The following is a 17,813-nucleotide window of genomic DNA, read 5'->3' on the forward strand; positions in this document are numbered from 1 at the left end:
TAAAATAAGTAAAACTTCTCTGACAATAAAAATGGAGCTACTTATGAATATTTCCCTGGAGATTTGGCATATTATGCTTTAGCAAATGTAGTTTAAGAACATATTAATCTGATTTTCAATCACAGGATCAGGCGGGTGGATAATTTTGCTGTCCCATGCAATGGTCATGTCCCAGGCATCAATGACTCCCACTTTGAGATCTTTTAAAATGTCCTTCATGGTAAGATATTGAATGTAACCCAGGGAATCTCCAAACCTCTCTGGCTCTACGTCCATCTCCCTTATATTTTCTGTCTTAATGATCACTTTAGTGGCTGGGCTTCTTAGAAACAGTCGTTCAATCGCCTTTCGGATATTGATGACCCTTCGAATGAAAATTTCAATGGGGAAGGGTCTGAAGTGCTGGCCAATTGTGATGACAATGGCTGTATTTTCATCACCTGGTATCTGGTCAATTTCCTGAGGAATATAAGCCTCATCCTTCACAGAGTAGAGTTGAACAGTCACAAAAGGATAGCTGTGTTTTTTCCACTGAATCTGAATATGTCTTTCTGCATCCAGAAGCAAATGTTTCTTAAATACTCCAGTTCCATGAAGATCAAAAAATTTTAGTGCTGATGAAAAAAAGAAACCTTTTAAATGAGAAGGTCAGGATTAACATTTTTCATAAGAATACTCAATCATTGGAAATTCTCACCCATCTGTATTATTTTTGTGTGGTTTAGTCCTACCTCTAGGGTAGAGTGCCTGTTAATACGGTGTGTGAAATAATCAATCAAAATGTACAGTAGCCATTGGAATATTTTTTAAAGATTTACTTATAAATGAGTACAAGAACTGGGGTACAGGCCAGAGGTGCGGAGGGTGAGAAGATTCACCAGAGACAGATTGGAGAGCAGAAGAGGCACGTTTACTGAGGGGAGCAGCAGGTGAGTCAGGAGAGGTCTGCTGCATTATGTGGGTCGCCTCCCTGGCCGGGGATCAAACTCATGCTGCTGCAGTGGCTGTGGATAGCTGCATAGGTTGTGTCTTAACCCCTTGCACCACCAGGGAGGCCCAGGTATTGGAATTTATAAAGAGGAATTCATTGGAATTTCTTATGAAAAAGTAAATTCAATATATTGCAGATTAAAAGACTCAAATTGTGTAAAGTTAAATGAAGTAAGAATCAAAATAGTCAAAGTGACAGAATAGAGATGTCATTGAAAGTATGTCAAATTCAGCCTGAATTTCTGAAAGAATATGAACTCATTACATACATTTAACAACATTGGGTAAGTACTCGATCCACTGACGCAGAGTCGAGTCTCCCAGCAGGTAAATGAGTTTTCCTTTCAAGCAGTCAATTTTCTTTGCTGTATCAAACTGAATCTGGTTGCAAAATGTTGTTACCCACTTTCCTTGTAAAGTATAACCAGCAGGGACAGGACTGTCCATTCCAACGTGGCATTTTTCTTTTATCTTTTCACTTCCTGGCAATAGAGATACTTGTGGTGAGTTTATTGGTTAAGTTAAAGATCCAGTCTTCTTTGTCCTGTCTTCCCTTGGTCTCTCTCTCTCACTCCTGTTTCCTGATCGCTACCCTTCCTAGTACTCTACTTTGATCCTCAACTTTGTTTTAGGTACTTCTGTTCTTTCTTTTGAGATATTTTGAGTCAATCTGAGTCCTCCCAGCGAATTTCTGCCAAATCTGGCCATCAGCTAAGTCTTGATGTTCCATCATTTCTCTGTTACCCGACTGATTCCCTGGTGATGTAGGAATTTGCCTCTAACCTGAATACCAGTGGCCTATCCCTTGGTGTCCTTGCATCAAATCAGCTCTTTGTTCCATTAAAGAAGAAATAAGCTTCTTTTTCCAAAATTACAAAAAATTATATATTTTTTCATTTTGTAAAAGAGGCCTAACAATATAATCTGTCAACAAAAAGAAGATGTGGTGCATATACACAATGAAATATTACTCAGCAATTAAAAAAGATAAACTCATGCAATTTGCAGCAACATGGATGGCGCTGGAAGGGATCATGCTCAGCGAAATAAGCCAGAAAGAAAAAGAAAAATACCGGATGGTCTCACTCATAGCAGGAATCTAGAAAACCTAGATAAGAGACCAGGAAAAAGACTAATTGCAATAAAGGAAAAATCAAAATCAACAAGCAATTATAGACCAGAGACACACTACAGTGGGGGGTCGGGGGAGGAGAAGAGGGATTAGGGTCAGAAAAAGGGGGTGGAAATTGTATGGGGAATATAACCAAAATGAAAATGCATACATTATGCAAAAATGAACTATGATGTAAGAATTATATGAAATAAAATAATTTATTAAAAAATACAAAGAATATTAAATACCTAGGTTGAAGTGACATTGTTTTTAAATTTTTCTTTTAATCTTTTTTCTTTCCTACCTTCCTTCCTTCTCTTTCTTTATTTTTTCCATCAGTGTTCATTTTTATTTTTTTTAATTTAATTTTATTTTTTTTAATAGAGGCATTTTTTAAAATTTATTTGTTTGTTTGTTTGTTTGTTTATACAAGCACTGGGTACAGTCAGAAGCGCGGGAGGGTGAGAGAATTCACCAGAGCCAGAGCGGGGAGCAGAGCAGGCAGAAGGACGAAGTACACTGCTGAGGGGAGCAGCGGGCAAGATAGGAGAGGTCTGTTGCGCCATGTGGGACCCTCGCCAGCCGGCCGGGATCAAACCGGCGCTGTAGAGGCTGCGGACAGCTTCACAGCCCAGCATTCAACCACCTGCGCCACCAAGGGAGGCCCTCTTTTCCTTGTTTCTTAAGATGTAAAGTTAAGTTTTTTATGGTTTTTTTTTTTTTTTTTACTTCTTAAGGTAAGAATTTATTGTTATGAAGTTTCCTTGTAGAATTGCTTTTGCAGCATCCCATAAACTTCAGTATGTAGTGTTTCCACTTTTGTTTGTGTCAAAGTAATTTCTGATTTATGTTTTGATTTGTTCTTTGATCCATTGACTATTCACTAGCATGCTATTTAATCTCCAAGTATTTGTGACTTTTAGTTTTGATAATAATTTTCAGTTTTCTGTCACTTTCATTGGAAAAAGTGTAAACTTGCTGAATATTCATTTTTCTCCATTTTCTCATAATGCCTAATATCTAATAGCACCTCAATAAACATTTGCTGAATGAATAAATATTAGAAACTAGGTCATCACTTCAAGTAAATGTCATAATAAGTGTTGGTAAAATCAGGCTTATAGAAGTCAATTTTAATGTTCAGATCTTGTAAATGTTACTCTTTCATAAGGAACTTTTTGTCTGCTACTAAAGAGCATTTAGCAAAATGGAAACTTCATCAAAACTGTTAAGTGCATCAACTAAATACTAGAAGGCTATGAAAACAGGGAGTTAAGATTCCTAAACCAAAGTTGTTTCTACTTTAAAGTTGTGGGTATCCATAAAAGACATTTTTGTGCCTTGGACATAATCACTGACTTTGAATTTGCACTCCCAGGTTTAAATATAAGTGTTTTCCACTACTGCTACTGTCCTCTTTTTGTTCTGGCTGTTGAAGATGCTTCTTGATGCTGTTAGAATTGTCACTGGGGCTATAATAGCTGGGGTGGGAATGAAATGCCCAAGGACCCAATACAGTTCTAGTAGGTGTCTCTGATATCACTTATCTTGGATTTCAAAGAGAGAGATTAATTCAAGAAAACTATTTCAAACTCTGTTTATAACATATTTCATGTCAATATATATAGACTATATATACTATATATCGTATATAATATATATTATATATAGTATATAAGATATATAGTATATATAGTATATGATATATAGATATACTATATATAGTATATATAGATATATACTATATATACGATATATACTATATAGATATATAGTATATAATATATATAATATATAATATATAGTATATAACATATAATACTATATAATATATATGATACTACTATATGTAATATATATAGTATATAAAATATATAATAGTATATATTATATATAGTATATATAGTATATATATAATATATTTATAAAGGAACATGTTGGTATCCCATATTCTTATTTTTCTGCTATGGCTTACCTAGACAAGTCTATGCTTAGTAAGGCAGTAAGTTAGATTGTCCTATTTTCATATAAATTTCTAAAATATTCTGGTATGGATCTTTTGGTTGTTTTAAAAAAAGTTTGAGCTTGAGTTTTGCATTCAAAAGAAGAATCCCTAAATAATTCTGTGAGTAATTAAAGCTGTTGAATTCTAGTTTCACCCAGGGGATTTGCAGATAGAATAAATAACATAGATACTTGAGCCTAAGCACCCTCTCCCTAGATTCAGAAATAGAGCTAGGCCTGTCTGGATAGCTAGATGCTTAGACCTGTCAAGAGGCTTTTGCTTGAGTGATCAGAAGGTTTTCACAGATGGAGCACATCTACTAGGAACTGTACTCCTGGAAAATGATGATTGCTAGGATAATACTGATATATTCCTCTGATAAGACATTTCTTAAAATTTCCAAGCCAGGCATCAAACACCACCTACCATAGGATAGAGCTACTTACTGTTACATTGAGAGACATCAATGTGTTTAAGCTGTTTTATTATTTCAACTCCCACGTTGGACCTTCAAAAAATAGGGCAATAAATTAATTTGATGTTTGTCCCTACAATACGGATAATAGGATACTTTTTTTACAACTGAATATTTGATTGTTGTAAATTTTGTTTATGAAGGGTACTGTATATAAATGAAGATTCTGGAAGACTATCTGTTCTCCAAATGTATTTCCAGTCCAAGGAAGTTCTCCTCACATACCACATACAACCAGTGTGGTCTGGAATTTTAGACTGAAAGTATTTATAACTTGCAAGTTCTCATCTCTTGCTGCTTCTACATCATTTATTCAAGTTCATGTATTTGTCTTGGATGCTGTGAGACTTGAATTGATCACGCTGGCAACACTACTTCTAGAATAGCCTTTCTATCTGCAAATGCAACAGCATTAATTTTTAATACCATCTCCTCTTCCATTATCTAAGGAGTTATGTCTCCTTAGCATGGCAGAAAGACCTCTTATGACAAAATTCCTAATAATTTATCCATGAATCCTGCAATGTTTACCTTCAGTTTCCACTAGAAAGTTGCTTTCTGATGATTATTAGTTTTATGCAGGAAAACAGTGCAATTGCTTGATCCACTGCTGTCTCACTAAATCTGTCAAGTGGCCAACAGTAAGTAGTGTTCAGACCATTACATTTTTTCCTCTAGTTGAGAAAAGACTAGACACTCATCTTCCTTTTCACTTGCTCTTCATTTCAATCCTGCTAATCCCATGCCAGGCAGAAGGACAGGGGACCCGGGGGCCAGGTAAACAGATATACTTGGTATCCCATTCTCTGATATGTTGAATCTTCAATTTCAGTCCAAATAAGGAAAGGGATTAGCACATGTTCATCCTTTCTGGGATTAGGTATAGAGATGGTTAGCAGGTGGGAAGCGATTTGTTGACCTACGCTATCAGAAATCAGAAGGGGAAAATACCAAAACCCAACTGTGCTTTTACCTCTTTCTGTAGGAATTCACAGACTATAGATCAGGAGACAAAAACTTGATTGACTTAGTAAGAATCTGGAATACATATTATTTTCCCATATTGGTATTGACTATTTTTCTTAGCATATATTTTTTAAGAGAGTAAGGGGGAGACACTGTAAGCTTGACTTTGGAAACTGCTAGCAAAGAGATTGTTGAGAACCTAGCATTCTACTTTGTTACCAAACTTAAGAAAATCGAATCCTCAAGGAAAAAATGGATACTAGTAGAATGGAAAGGGGACAGAAAATGGACAGAGCCCCCAAGACTATAGAAAATTAGCAAATGAGCAAAGGTGTCTAGAACTGATAAATGGATTCAGGACTTTTCCAGCAGGTTCTAGGAGTTGTGGTGACATACAGTCACTCTTTGAAAATTCTCCAAGTGCCTCATTAGAGGCCATCACAGTTCATTTTAAGCCATAAAGTATTTTCTACCTTAGTGGAGAACTGGGAGACCAAGACATGAGGAGCAGTTTGGGAGCAAGGAGAGAAAGGCAATGCTGATACAGCCATGACAATGGGATAAATATGCACACACATTAGTATGTGGAGCTTCTAAGAGTCACTGAATCACTCCCTGGGGAAGAGGAAGGACTCCTCCAACCTGAGCAGTATGCACTAAGGAGTGTCTGATCTTGAGGTCAAATGGCTATGACCAAAGGAATTGGCTTTTTGGAACAACCTCTCAGGCAACAGAGTAAGTAATGGATTAGAGAAGGTGATTAGCAGGTGGGAGTCTCTTACAGGTAATCTAGATGAGATGATGATGATGTCAGCTCACATAACAACACTATCTATACAGAATAATGGTAGCGCCATAAGCAATATTTAAAAGACAGGATGTACAGTGTATGAATATGGTGTAGAAATATGGTACGGATGTTTTGCACACTTCTCAAGGAATCTTTTTTTTTTTGTGCAACACAGAATGATACTTTCCCATAAAATTCATCTTATTATAATAGCTTAAATATGGAAACAACCTAAATGCCCAAAAACAATTGACTGGATCAAGAAGATGTGGTATATACACACAATAGAATAGTACTCAGCAATCAAAAAAGATAAAATCATGCCATTTGCAGCAACATGAATGGAGCTGTAGAGGATTATGCTTAGTGAGATAAGTCAGAAGGAAAAAGAAAAATATCAGATGGTTTCATTTATAGGAGGAATATAGGGGAACCAAGTAAGGGGTCAGAGGAAAAAAAGACATAACTAGCAAGCAAAAGATAAATCAGAGACATTCAGCAAGGGATGGTGAGGGAGAGGGATTAAAACAGGGATGGGAGGAGCACAAGAGACTACGGTGATGGTTAATGAGTGACTTGGTGTTGGGAATTTTGTGCAGCTACATCTGAGATGAGAAAGCAAACTGTACAAAATTAAACAATGATGTAAAATAAATATAAAGAAATAATAGAAAAAAATCAATACTGATATTGGGGTCCCCTGCCAAAAAGAATACATTTTATAAAACCTAGATGTGTAGTAAAGAAAATGACATGGCTGGGTCTAAGAATAGGGAGGTACAGGCACATATTTTAGAGTTCTACCTTGTGTAGACCTCTTGCATGAACATTCCAGTAAAAAGTCCACCATGGCAGTGGGAGACATGAATGGGGGCGCATGGAGACACCACACACCTGACCAGACCTTGGGTAGAAGAGGCATCTGAAGGGTCTTCTCAATAGTAATTGAGATGGATACTATAGTTCATGGGGCGCCCTTCTCAGTGCATATAACCGGATGCTTACCCATGAAAAAGCGTTTTTTCCTTGTCAGTAAGATAAGAAAGGTCTCGATTCTTGGTGGTCATATGAGTAAGAGCTTCACAGGGAAAATATGGAGGTTTCACACAGTAAAAGGCTTTTTCATCTTGAGTATCCAGGTACGTGCAGAGCTCAGCGCTTGAGTTTAGAGTGAAGCCACATTCAGTGAAGACATGGGTGGTGCCATTAACAAATTTACCATTGAAAATAATCTTGTCATAGCCTTGGTTCCTCGCCCTCCAGAGAGCTGACACCCCTTCGCTGGGGTGGATGAGTAGGAGAGACAGGGAGACCCGACCCTCCCAGAACAGGGTGAAGCTGACCAGGTAGGTGCCATTGTTCAAATCTGTCACCTTTCCCGAGGCGCCGGCCTTGAGGGCGGGAGAGGACATGCGGGCCCTCAGGAAGTCCCTACCATAGTCTTTCCTGCGCCCCAGGTGGTCCCTCGCCTCCAGCAGGACGTCCAGGCGATCACCCCTGCAGTACGAGTCTCGGGGGTTGAGGATGGTGACTGTGCTGTGTGCGGCGCTGGTGGTGGCGTTCAGGTGGGTGAAGGGTCTGGGCGGCATTAGCCGGTCTAGTTTCTCCAGGATCCCCTTTATTCTCAGCTCAGTCTCTGTCGGTGACTTTGGAGTGCTCAGTGGTAGGGTTGGGCATGAGGGATGAGCGGAGATGCCCAAGTTCAGAGCCCAGGAAACCTGAAATGACAAGCAGTGGGAGGTACGATCACATGAACCTGTCAAGTCAATTTTATTTTTTGAGTTTGGATATTTATTTACTTATTATCATTGCCAGTATTATTTAAACTCAGATAATTTATTTAAACATTTATCCTTTAGCCTCAATATTTTACAGAATGCCAGAGTAGTTATTGATAAATATATTGAATTCAAAAATATGGAATTGAGATATAATACTTGAGTAATATATTGATTCTGGTACATTTACTTTTCCTTTTTTAATATATTTGATATTCAGGTATCACTAATTTCTGCTATGTGTCTATGTGTGTCTTTTTCTCATGCTTTTAGTCTCTTCTGCCCCAAATGTGTCTTTTTCTTATGCTTTTAGTCTCTATGTATCTTTTCTATGTGTCTTTTTCTTATGCTTTTAGTCTTTTCTGCCCCAAATGTGTTGTACTTCTAGCTGCCATTATTTATCTCCTGGAGTACTGTAGTCATTTCAAGGATGAAGACTGTCTTTAGATCTGCTTATTTTCCAATTAATTTTCTTCCTTGTAACCAATTTCAGTCCTTCTGAAACAAATTTCTATTCCTGTCTCTTCCCTGGCTAAGCTTCTTCCATTGCTTCCCTTCCATATGTCTTAAGGTTAAGTCCCTACTTGATAGGCTTCAAGTTTTGTCATTTATTTTACTCTCTTGTTCCTGCTGCTCCTCTTGTTCCTGCTTGCTCTCTTGTTCCTTCTCTTGCACTCTGTTTTAGAGGAACTCTTTTCATCTTCAAGAGTTGAACTTCCTTTCTTTCAGCTCTTGCTGTTTAAGAAAATGTCTTTCTCATCCTGGGTTTTTTTTTAAGTTTAATTTTATATATTTTTTACATTATTTTTCATTTTTGCATCATCTATGCATTTGCATCTTGGTTATAGTCCCCATAAAATTCCCATCCCCCTTGTTTTGATACTATTTCCTTCATCCTAGGTTGTTTTTAAACTACACATTTCCCTCCAGTGCCCTAAACTTAACTTCTAACTTAGAAATCACAACTTAAGAGTTTCCTTCCTATACTTTCAACACTAGACCTACAAAATAGACTTTTTTGAATCTCTATTTAGTGCATTTTTAAAATATCTGAGTTAAAAACTATAAAAATCTTAATCATTAATTTTCCTTGAAAGTAATTTTAAAGTGCTGGATAATTAATTCACAAATGATTAATATTTATGCATCCATCACATTTATTAAGCAGTATATTTGCAAAATAGAAACTATAGGACCTTTCTTAACTATTTAACTATAGGACCTTTCTTAACTATTTAAGTAAAGAAAGACATCATATGTCTAAGACATAACTAGTGGTCCAAAATAGTAAGTTTATGAAAGACCTAAATAGCTCAGTCAGTGCAGTGGCTCTTGAAGATACATAATGAACACTGACTTCCTATAATAGAGAATACATCTTCTTTTTCAAGAAATATATGAAAGTTGTACAAATGTTTATATTTTAGAACTAAAACCTTAATAACTACTCATAGAAATAATAATGAAAACACCATGGTTTGATTTTAATGCAGATATTGAAGGAAATTCATAAACTCTGGAATTTCATTACTACTAACCCCCTACTCCAAAAAATACTACAAGGAGTCCTAAAGCCAGAACCAACAGAGGGATGAATAACAATGAAAGAAGTCCAAGAAAAAGTTATTAAAAGAATAAAAAAATAAAACCAGAGGAAAGACAAACACAATGGCAAATACAGATGCTAACATATCAATATTAACTCTAAATGTAAATGGACTAAACTCCTCAATAAAAAGGAGAGTTGCAGGCTGGATTAAGAAACAAAACCCAACCTTTTGCTGTCTCCAGGAAACACATTTAGCTACAAAAGATAAAAATAGACTCAAAGTTAAAGGATTGAAAACAATCCTACAAGCAAATGGACCAAAAAAGAAAGCAGGAACAGCTATGCTTATATCAGATAGAACAGATTTCAAACTCAAAAAGGTAAAAAGAGACCCCAATGGTCACTACATTATGATCAAGGGGACAATACTTCAAGAAGAAATAACACTCATTAACATATATTCACCAAACGAAGGAGCACCAAAATATATCAGACAACTATTGTCATCTCTGAAAACAGACATCAGAGAAAACACATACGTAGTAGGAGACTTCAGCACACCACTATCAACAATGGATAGATCAATGAGACAAAAATAAGTAAAGACACCAAAGCTCTAAATAAGGATCTAGAACACTTGGGCTTAACAGACATCTACAGAACACTAAACCCCAAAAAATCTGAGTATACATTTTTCTCAAGCGCACATGGATCATTCTCCAGGATCAATCACATACTGGGACATAAGACAAACATCAACAGATACACCAAGATCGAAATCATACCAACCATCTTCTCTGACCATGAAGGCATCAAACTAGGAATAAACCATAAAAAGAAGGCAAGGAACTCTCCTACCTCATGGAGATTAAAAACCACACTACTGGAAGACCACTGGACTAATGAGGAGATCAAAGAAGAAATAAAAAAATTCTTTAAGGGCCTCCCTGGTGGCGCAGTGGTTGAGCACTGGGTTGCAAAGCTGCCAGTGGCCTCTGCAGCGCTGGTTCGATCCCCGGCTGCTCCCCTGCCACCGGAGGAGGGTCCCACATGGCGCGCAGACCTCTCCTGCCGCTTGCTGCTCCCCTCAGCAGTGTACTTTGGTCCTTCTGCCTGCTCTGCTCCCCGCTCTGGCTCTGGTGAATTCTCTCACACTCCCGCGCTTCTGACTGTACCCAGTACTTGTAGAAACAAAAAAAATAATTAATTAATTAATTAATTAAAGGGAAAAATCATTCTAATTTTAAAAAAAATTCTTTGACTTGAATGACAAGGAGGACACCAATTTCCTTAATGTATGGGATGCAACAAAAGCAGTAATAAGAGGAAATATATAGCAATAGAGGCTCATATCAAGAAACAAGAAAGAACTCAAAGAGACAACCTAATCTCAAAGCTCAAAGAACTAGAAAAAGAACAACAAACCCCCCCCCAAAACCAGTAGAAAAAAAGAAATAATAAAAACCAAAGCAAATATAAATGAAATCGAAACTAAAAAAACAACCCAAAAGATCAATGAAACCAAAAGCAGTTCTTTGGAAATTCATTTAAAACCTCAAAACACTGTTCCACCCAAAGTTTGAAAAAAATAGTTTCTAAATAAGTCTTTAGTCAAAGAAACATTCAAAATGAAATGATAGGGTTAACACATGAAAATGACATGGTTAACACATGCCAGAATGTATGAGATACAGCTTACACAAATATCATATGGAAATTTATAGCATTAAACATATTTAGCATTGTGTGTGTGCATATATATATGTTCAGTAGTCCCCCATCATGCAGTTTTACTTATGTGGTTTCAGTTTCTTATGATCCAGCACACTCTGAAAATTCTGCATACCATAAGATGTTTTGAGAGATTTAGATCACATTCGGGTAACTTTTAACTTCCCCATATTCCTCACAGTGTATTGTTACAGTGTTGGATTTTATTACTTTGTGGTATTCCATGTTTAATCTGTAAAATTCATAAGTTACACTTTGTTACAGGTATGTATAGGATAAAACAGCACCTGTATGGTTTGGTACCGGCCACAGTTTCAGGCATCCCTGAAGATACTGGAACATATTCCTATGTGTGTGTTTGTGCATGCGTGCATGTGTGTGCGTGCATGTGTGTGTGTATAGGAAAAATGAATTCAACAGAACTAAAAATTAAAAAAAAATAAATCAAAAGCAAGAGTAGGTAATTGATAGAAAAGTAAAAGTAAAATCAATGTATTCAAAATAGAGAAATAAAATAAATATAAAACTCTCTTGTAAAAAATTAACAAAACAGATAATTACCAGCTAATCTAAGTAATACAAAAGGAAGAAAAAGAAAATGCAAAATTAAAAAAAAAACTTATGAGGAAAGCACTAAAGAGGGACATTTAAAAAATTATAAAAAATACCTTTGCAATTTTAAGCAAATACATAGGAAACTCTAAGGAAAAATAGATAATTGAGGTAAGACAATCTATAAATTTGACTTCAGTAGAGGTAGTCTAATAGATAAATTCATCATGTAAAAAGTGGAGAAGGAGAAAGGGTTAAAGGGATCTAGGACACAGTGGTGAGGGAAAAAGTGAAATTATAGATGAAAAAGCAAAATGAAAACTGTTTTACAAGGTAAGGCCATATACACACCGGGATTTAGTGGTGCCTTTACAAGGGTCATGGCGGAGGTGTTGGGGTGGTTCATTAGAGATGGAATCCTGATTAGAATGGGTTGAGGATGAATGAAATGTAGAAAATGGAAATAGTGTGTCCACAATTCATCTGAGAAAACAAAGTGAAGAAGGGGAGAAGAAACAGCCGAGTTGGAGTGACAAGGAAGGAAAGCAGGAAGGAAGGAGCATTAGGGACTGACTTGAGACAGGCCACTCAAAGCTGGAAACGTCAAGTCAAAATGGACAAAACTCTTCCAAAATGGAAAAAAACTCTACCTTCGTGGATTTTTGATAAATTATAATAACAATCGATGAACCTATTAAGAACAGCAGCATCAGCACTCTTTGCAACATCACCTTTGAGCACATGATGAGTGTCCTAGGAGAGAAGACAAGAGAGGGGATTGCGTCAGAGGGAAATGTCCTCATGTTCTGTTCTTATCTTGTAATTCACCTCTGAGATTTTTTTTTTTTTTGGTCCAAGATTTTTTTTGTTGTTGTTTAAAATTTATTAATTTATATATTTTTTACACCATTGTACATTTTTATTTTTATTTATTTTTTTAAAGATTTATTTATTTGTACAAGAACTGGGGTACAGGCCAGGTGCGTGGGAGGGTGAGAGGATTCACCAGAGCCAGAGTGGGGAACAGAACAGGCAGACTGATAAAATACACTGCTGAGGAGAGCAGCAGGCTCCCTGGCCCGCCGGGATCTAACCTGCGCTGCAGCACTGTGCTCAACAGCCCAGGCCACTAGGGGAGGCTCCATTGTTCATTTTAAAACAATATTTGCTCCCCTATCCACCCAGAGAGTAGTAGTCCCCATAGAGTTTCCTTCACCAATGCACCCATGAGCCATCACCTCAGTATCCTGTGCTCCTCCCTCCCTCCCTCTGATCCCTGTCGTTCCTCTTCCTGCAGGATGTCTCTGTTTATAGTTGTCTGTTTTTGTTTTGTTGTGTATTGTATTGTTATTTTTTCCCTTGATGTCTTATTTGGTTCCCCTATATTCTTCCTATAAGTGAAACCATCTGATATTTTTCTTTTTCCTTCTGGCTTATTTCACTGAGCATAATCTCTTCTTGCTCCATCCACGTTGCTGTGAATGGCATGAGTTTATCTTTTTTGGTCACTGAGTAGTATTCCATTGTGTAAACATCTTCTTGATCCATCTATTTTTGGGCATTTGTCACCTCTGAGATTTTGGTCCTCCACTGTGAACCACTTACTTCTTCCCTCTCATAACCAACAACTGATAATACTCATCTAAGTTTTGCTGCTCATGTAAGTTTTAATGAGGAGTAATGATTCTTCCTTCCCTGACTCTGAAGTGGGAGGTGAATGCCCCTAGATGTTCTGTCCCTAACTCAGTATTTGCTCAGATATAGCATGTGCCACAATTATGAGAAGCACAAAAATTATTTCACCAGTCTCTCTGTTGGAGGAGGTAGTTGATGAACCAAAGGAATATGATGATGTTATTTTAAAAAAAAAATCTATAGTGCCCATCAAGAAAATTGCCCACATTAACTAGGTGGGGAGGTGGGACAGGTAACTTTGACTTTGCTGGTCACCAAGCATGACATTTTGAAGTGGAAATTCCTTCAAGACTGAATTACTCTGTATAGCAAAGAAGAGATGATTGAACACGGCTAAATGAGTTGGAGCAAAAGGAAAGAGAAGGAGGTGGGAGGAGATGGGAAGGGGAGAGAAAGTGAGGGGGGCAGAATCAGCTCTTCCCCAATGTCCATGTTAGGATGGTCATAGAGAAGAGAAATCAGATTCCCTGCTTTTTCTGGGGAACACGATGCAAACCTCTCCCCTCTATGTCTTACTTCAGTTTTGGTGAACTCTACATTAGAGAAAAGCTTAGGTGTAATGAAGTCATTTACAGGATCCAAAGAGATGCTCTGTTTGAATCTGGTTGGTGCAGAGCAGAAACACTGGCTGCACATGCAAAGCAGAAACTAGATGACAGAGGGACAGCTTGTATCTTAGGGTTCTATCTAAGGTCACCCTAAGGGGAGTCTGAAATGACAATGTAGGACACAACGCAGCACACAATCACAACTTCTGGTAAGTCACCCCTCAGCAATGCACTATGACTGACTTACAGGAGCATGCTGTTGAGTTCTGAGACCAGATTGTTTCTTGGGAACAAAAAAATAATGAATGTAGGAGAGAGGAAAAGTTCACAGCTCTACTCTTGGTCACACACAGCTTTGCAAAGGTTTGTTTCCTCTCTGAATGACAAAGACCTTCAGTTACTAAAGAGCTGCAGTAAAGGCCCTCACCTTCTATCCAGTGCCTAGCATAGGGCCCAACAAACCATGTATTGAATGAGTAATTTAAAACCAAACCCTGCGTTTCCAATCAACTTCAACTACCGCTCCCTGAAACTTCACCCTTTCTCAGAATGTGCAAAGAGCATGTTGAACAGGGAAACTTAAAATCAGAGTACAGGGGTTACTTTGAGACTCTCTGCCACAACCACTGCAGAGCTTGACCCAGGTCTTCTCTTAAGAGAATTTCATAGACTGATTCTTGTTTCCTCACCTAGGAAGTAGTGGCAATACATGAGTTTCAAGAGTATTTATGAAAAAGTTATGATTATTATTAACATATTAGATTGTCAATTTCCTTTCTATAAATCTTCAAATTTATTCTGTTTATTTACTCAAAAAAAAATCTGGAGTACTTACCTAACATGTCAGGTAACATGGAATGTGCTAGAGAGAAGGAGAATGAAAGACATAGACATTGATGTAGTGTTAGAAAACAACAGTGGACACAAGCAGTTCTTACTGGTCTCTCAGTCTTTGCCTGAAGTTCTCATCCCCTCTTCCCTCACTGCTGCTGGGACCCCTACACCCCACCATGCTTGCTGGTAAACTTGGAAAATTCCTATTCATCCTTTGAACTTTAGCTTGAACATGCATTGTGATTTCCTCGATAGTTTTGGTCAACATAACTATGTTGACTAGGGGTCCAACTAGTTATGTGAACTATTGTGTTCACATAACTATTACATTTATCTTTGCTGTTGAAGGGTGCCAGACTATGTCACCCCTAAATATGCCTTTCTGGCATAAGGATTATCTTGAGCTGATTATTCTGAGACATTTCAGATACAAGGCAAGTTCTGAAAATAGAATAAAAATTACTCTTTGGTGAGGAAATTGCTTTAGGAATGGGTCTTGTAGCCAGGAAGAGGGTTGTAACCGGAGATCACATTTTATCTGAGAGACTCACCGGCATGACTGGGCAAGTGCATCTTGTGAATCACATGCCCCGGCCTTTGAAGACCCAGATTCTCCTCCCTTTATTTACCTCAGGTTGCTTCAGTTGCCTGGCTGTCTTTTGAATCTCATAACTTTGTTTCTCCTTATATATATAAAATTACAATTTTGTTTATTCCCTATTAATCTGTCTTCTTTAATTATGGGCTTGGAGGCTCAATTATGTAACATATGGAAAGAACACAAGTGTTCCAGAACAGATGAATGGATCAAGAAGATGTGGTATGTATATACAATGGAATACTACTTAGCCATCAAAAAGGATAAACTCATGCCATTTTTGGCAACATGGATGGAGTTCTATGCTAAATGGGGTTATGCTAAATAAAGTAAGTGAGAAGAAAAATGATAAATATTGGTTAGGTCACTTACATGTGGAATATAGAGGAGCTGAGCACAAGGTCAGGAAAAAGACAAACCATTCAAGCTGACCGATCTGAGTCATATAGCGTAGGTGGGAGAGGGGTCCAAATGCGGGATGGAAGAGCACAAGGGACCGTGGTGATGGATCGCAGGTGCTATGGTGGTGGGAAAACTGTGGGGATTACATCTGAGGGGAGAAAATCAAATACCATGTAAAAATGAACAATGATATAAGAAAATAAGTTTAATAAAAAATTCTGAGTTAATAGGAGACAACTTCAAGGAAAATGCTTAAGGCAACTGCTTTAAATGTAAAAAACAGAAATTGAGGTTAAAAACACAACATTAAATAATTAAAAAAATAATTTAGAAGACAGGAGGGAAATTATTACCTTTCCTTCCCTGCAGTTTGGTGATCACCGAGACACCCTGTTTGCTGGGATCCAGCAGTTGTGATCCTGGAAAATTGACAGAAGATGTAGGAAGATAAGAATTCTCACCAAGTTCAGCTCTCTTGGATCTGTCTCTCATGCCTACTAGAGAGGATGGTAAAATTTCACATAGTTCCTTCTTTTCCAAATTTAATCAGAAGGAGGAAAAGATTTGTAAGATTTAGTTTTTTAGACAGTGACTCTGATTAAAACATTGGGGTAACTGTTGTTTTCTGATCCTTTCTCTTCCAGGAGCAGCTATTGTGTCCTGTTTGTCTCTTGTATTTCTGGATACTTGCTTTTCCTTCCAACCTTCCAGGACATGCAGGTTGTCATCTCTGTGTGGGGGTGCTTTAACTATCGGGAGGGGGCTCTGAAAAAATGTCTAGACAGAGATATAGGTTCTACGTCATTTGTGGTACTATGTCACCAGCTTGGAATGAAGTATATTTGTATGCTTTTCTCCTGTTAAACTGTAATTGCCAGTGTAATTTTCAGACCCAATCCCAGATGAGGTGTTAGACCTTGACAGGAAGATAGGAACTGGGGCCTCAGAGACGTAACAGGAAGAGAAAGTTAATAACAAGAAAAAAGCTCAAAATACTATCACCAGTTAATCTATGTTAGGAGATTGACTAATCAAGAAACTGAGACCACCATAGCTCATTCACTAGGAGCATAATTATAAAAACTCGATGCTGTTTTCATCCAGTGGCTGCCCTTTTTGGGACCCCTCCCAGGCAGGGAGCTATTCTGCTTCTTATCTGCCCTTGCTTAAATGTTCTCAGGCCTGTTTGCTGCTAGCAGAAGCTCACCTATTTCTTCTCCTTTTTTTTTTTTTTCCCATACAGTATTTGCATTTTTTGTGTTTGTTTTTATTTTTTAAATATATTTTTACATCATTTTTCAGTTTTATGCAATGTATGCATTTTCATCTTAGTTGTAGTTACCGTAAAATTCCCACCACCCATTCACACATGATCCTACTCCCTTCTCCCCACCTGCAGAATGTCTCTGGTTTATAGTTGCCTGTTGATTTTGATTTTTAGTTCATTGTAATTAGTTTGTTTAACCTTTGCAACTTTGCTCCCAGGAGCTGCCCTGTTTCCTTAATACAATTCTTTTGCTTTGCTCACTGTTGAGTCGTTCGGTGGTTCCATTTGTTGTTCCTCTGGATATCGTTCCCAGTACTTCATGTGTCACAGGGATTGAAAGAATGTTCCAGTAAGTTTTGCTCCCTGACACCGACAAAACAGTATTTGTGTTTTTCAGTCTCCAGTGTGCTTGGGGGTGGCCATGGGACCTAGTCTCTGCCATTCACTCAGATAGTGTGTGCCCTTATCCTGACCTTTCCCTTCAGGACACAGTATGATTCCTTCCTCTTCTTTTTTCCT

General features: G+C 37.6%; 1 protein-coding gene across 1 annotated transcript; it reads right to left on the minus strand.

The window, feature by feature from the left end:
• Positions 1-78: 78 nt before the first annotated feature.
• Positions 79-16,060, minus strand: LOC119239876 (NXPE family member 1-like). The gene is made up of 6 exons (XM_037504266.2): positions 15,998-16,060; positions 12,601-12,703; positions 7,346-8,058; positions 4,556-4,617; positions 1,260-1,472; positions 79-614 (listed from the first exon to the last, which is right to left on the minus strand). The coding sequence occupies exons 1-6, from the start codon at positions 16,045-16,047 to the stop codon at positions 79-81; spliced, it is 1,677 nt and encodes a 558-aa protein (XP_037360163.2). The 5' UTR covers positions 16,048-16,060.
• Positions 16,061-17,813: the final 1,753 nt, after the last annotated feature.

This window comes from Talpa occidentalis, unplaced genomic scaffold (assembly GCF_014898055.3).
Source record: "Talpa occidentalis isolate TD23 unplaced genomic scaffold, MPIMG_talOcc4v2.1 talOcc4.12, whole genome shotgun sequence".
Taxonomy (NCBI): Eukaryota; Metazoa; Chordata; class Mammalia; order Eulipotyphla; family Talpidae; genus Talpa; species Talpa occidentalis.

Bases quoted from the DNA above. Each gene is read 5' to 3' on its own strand.
- LOC119239876 (XM_037504266.2), bottom strand. From the start codon at position 16,047: ATGGTTTGTCTTTTTCCTGACCTTGTGCTCAGCTCCTCTATATTCCAC. The intron at 12,704-15,997 runs GTAAGTGACCTA...CTTCTCTCCTAG, and splicing joins AGCTCCTCTATATTCCACAT to GACACTCATCATGTGCTCAA. The intron at 4,618-7,345 runs GTAAGCATCCGG...TATTTTTTGAAG, and splicing joins GAAAAAACGCTTTTTCATGG to GTCCAACGTGGGAGTTGAAA.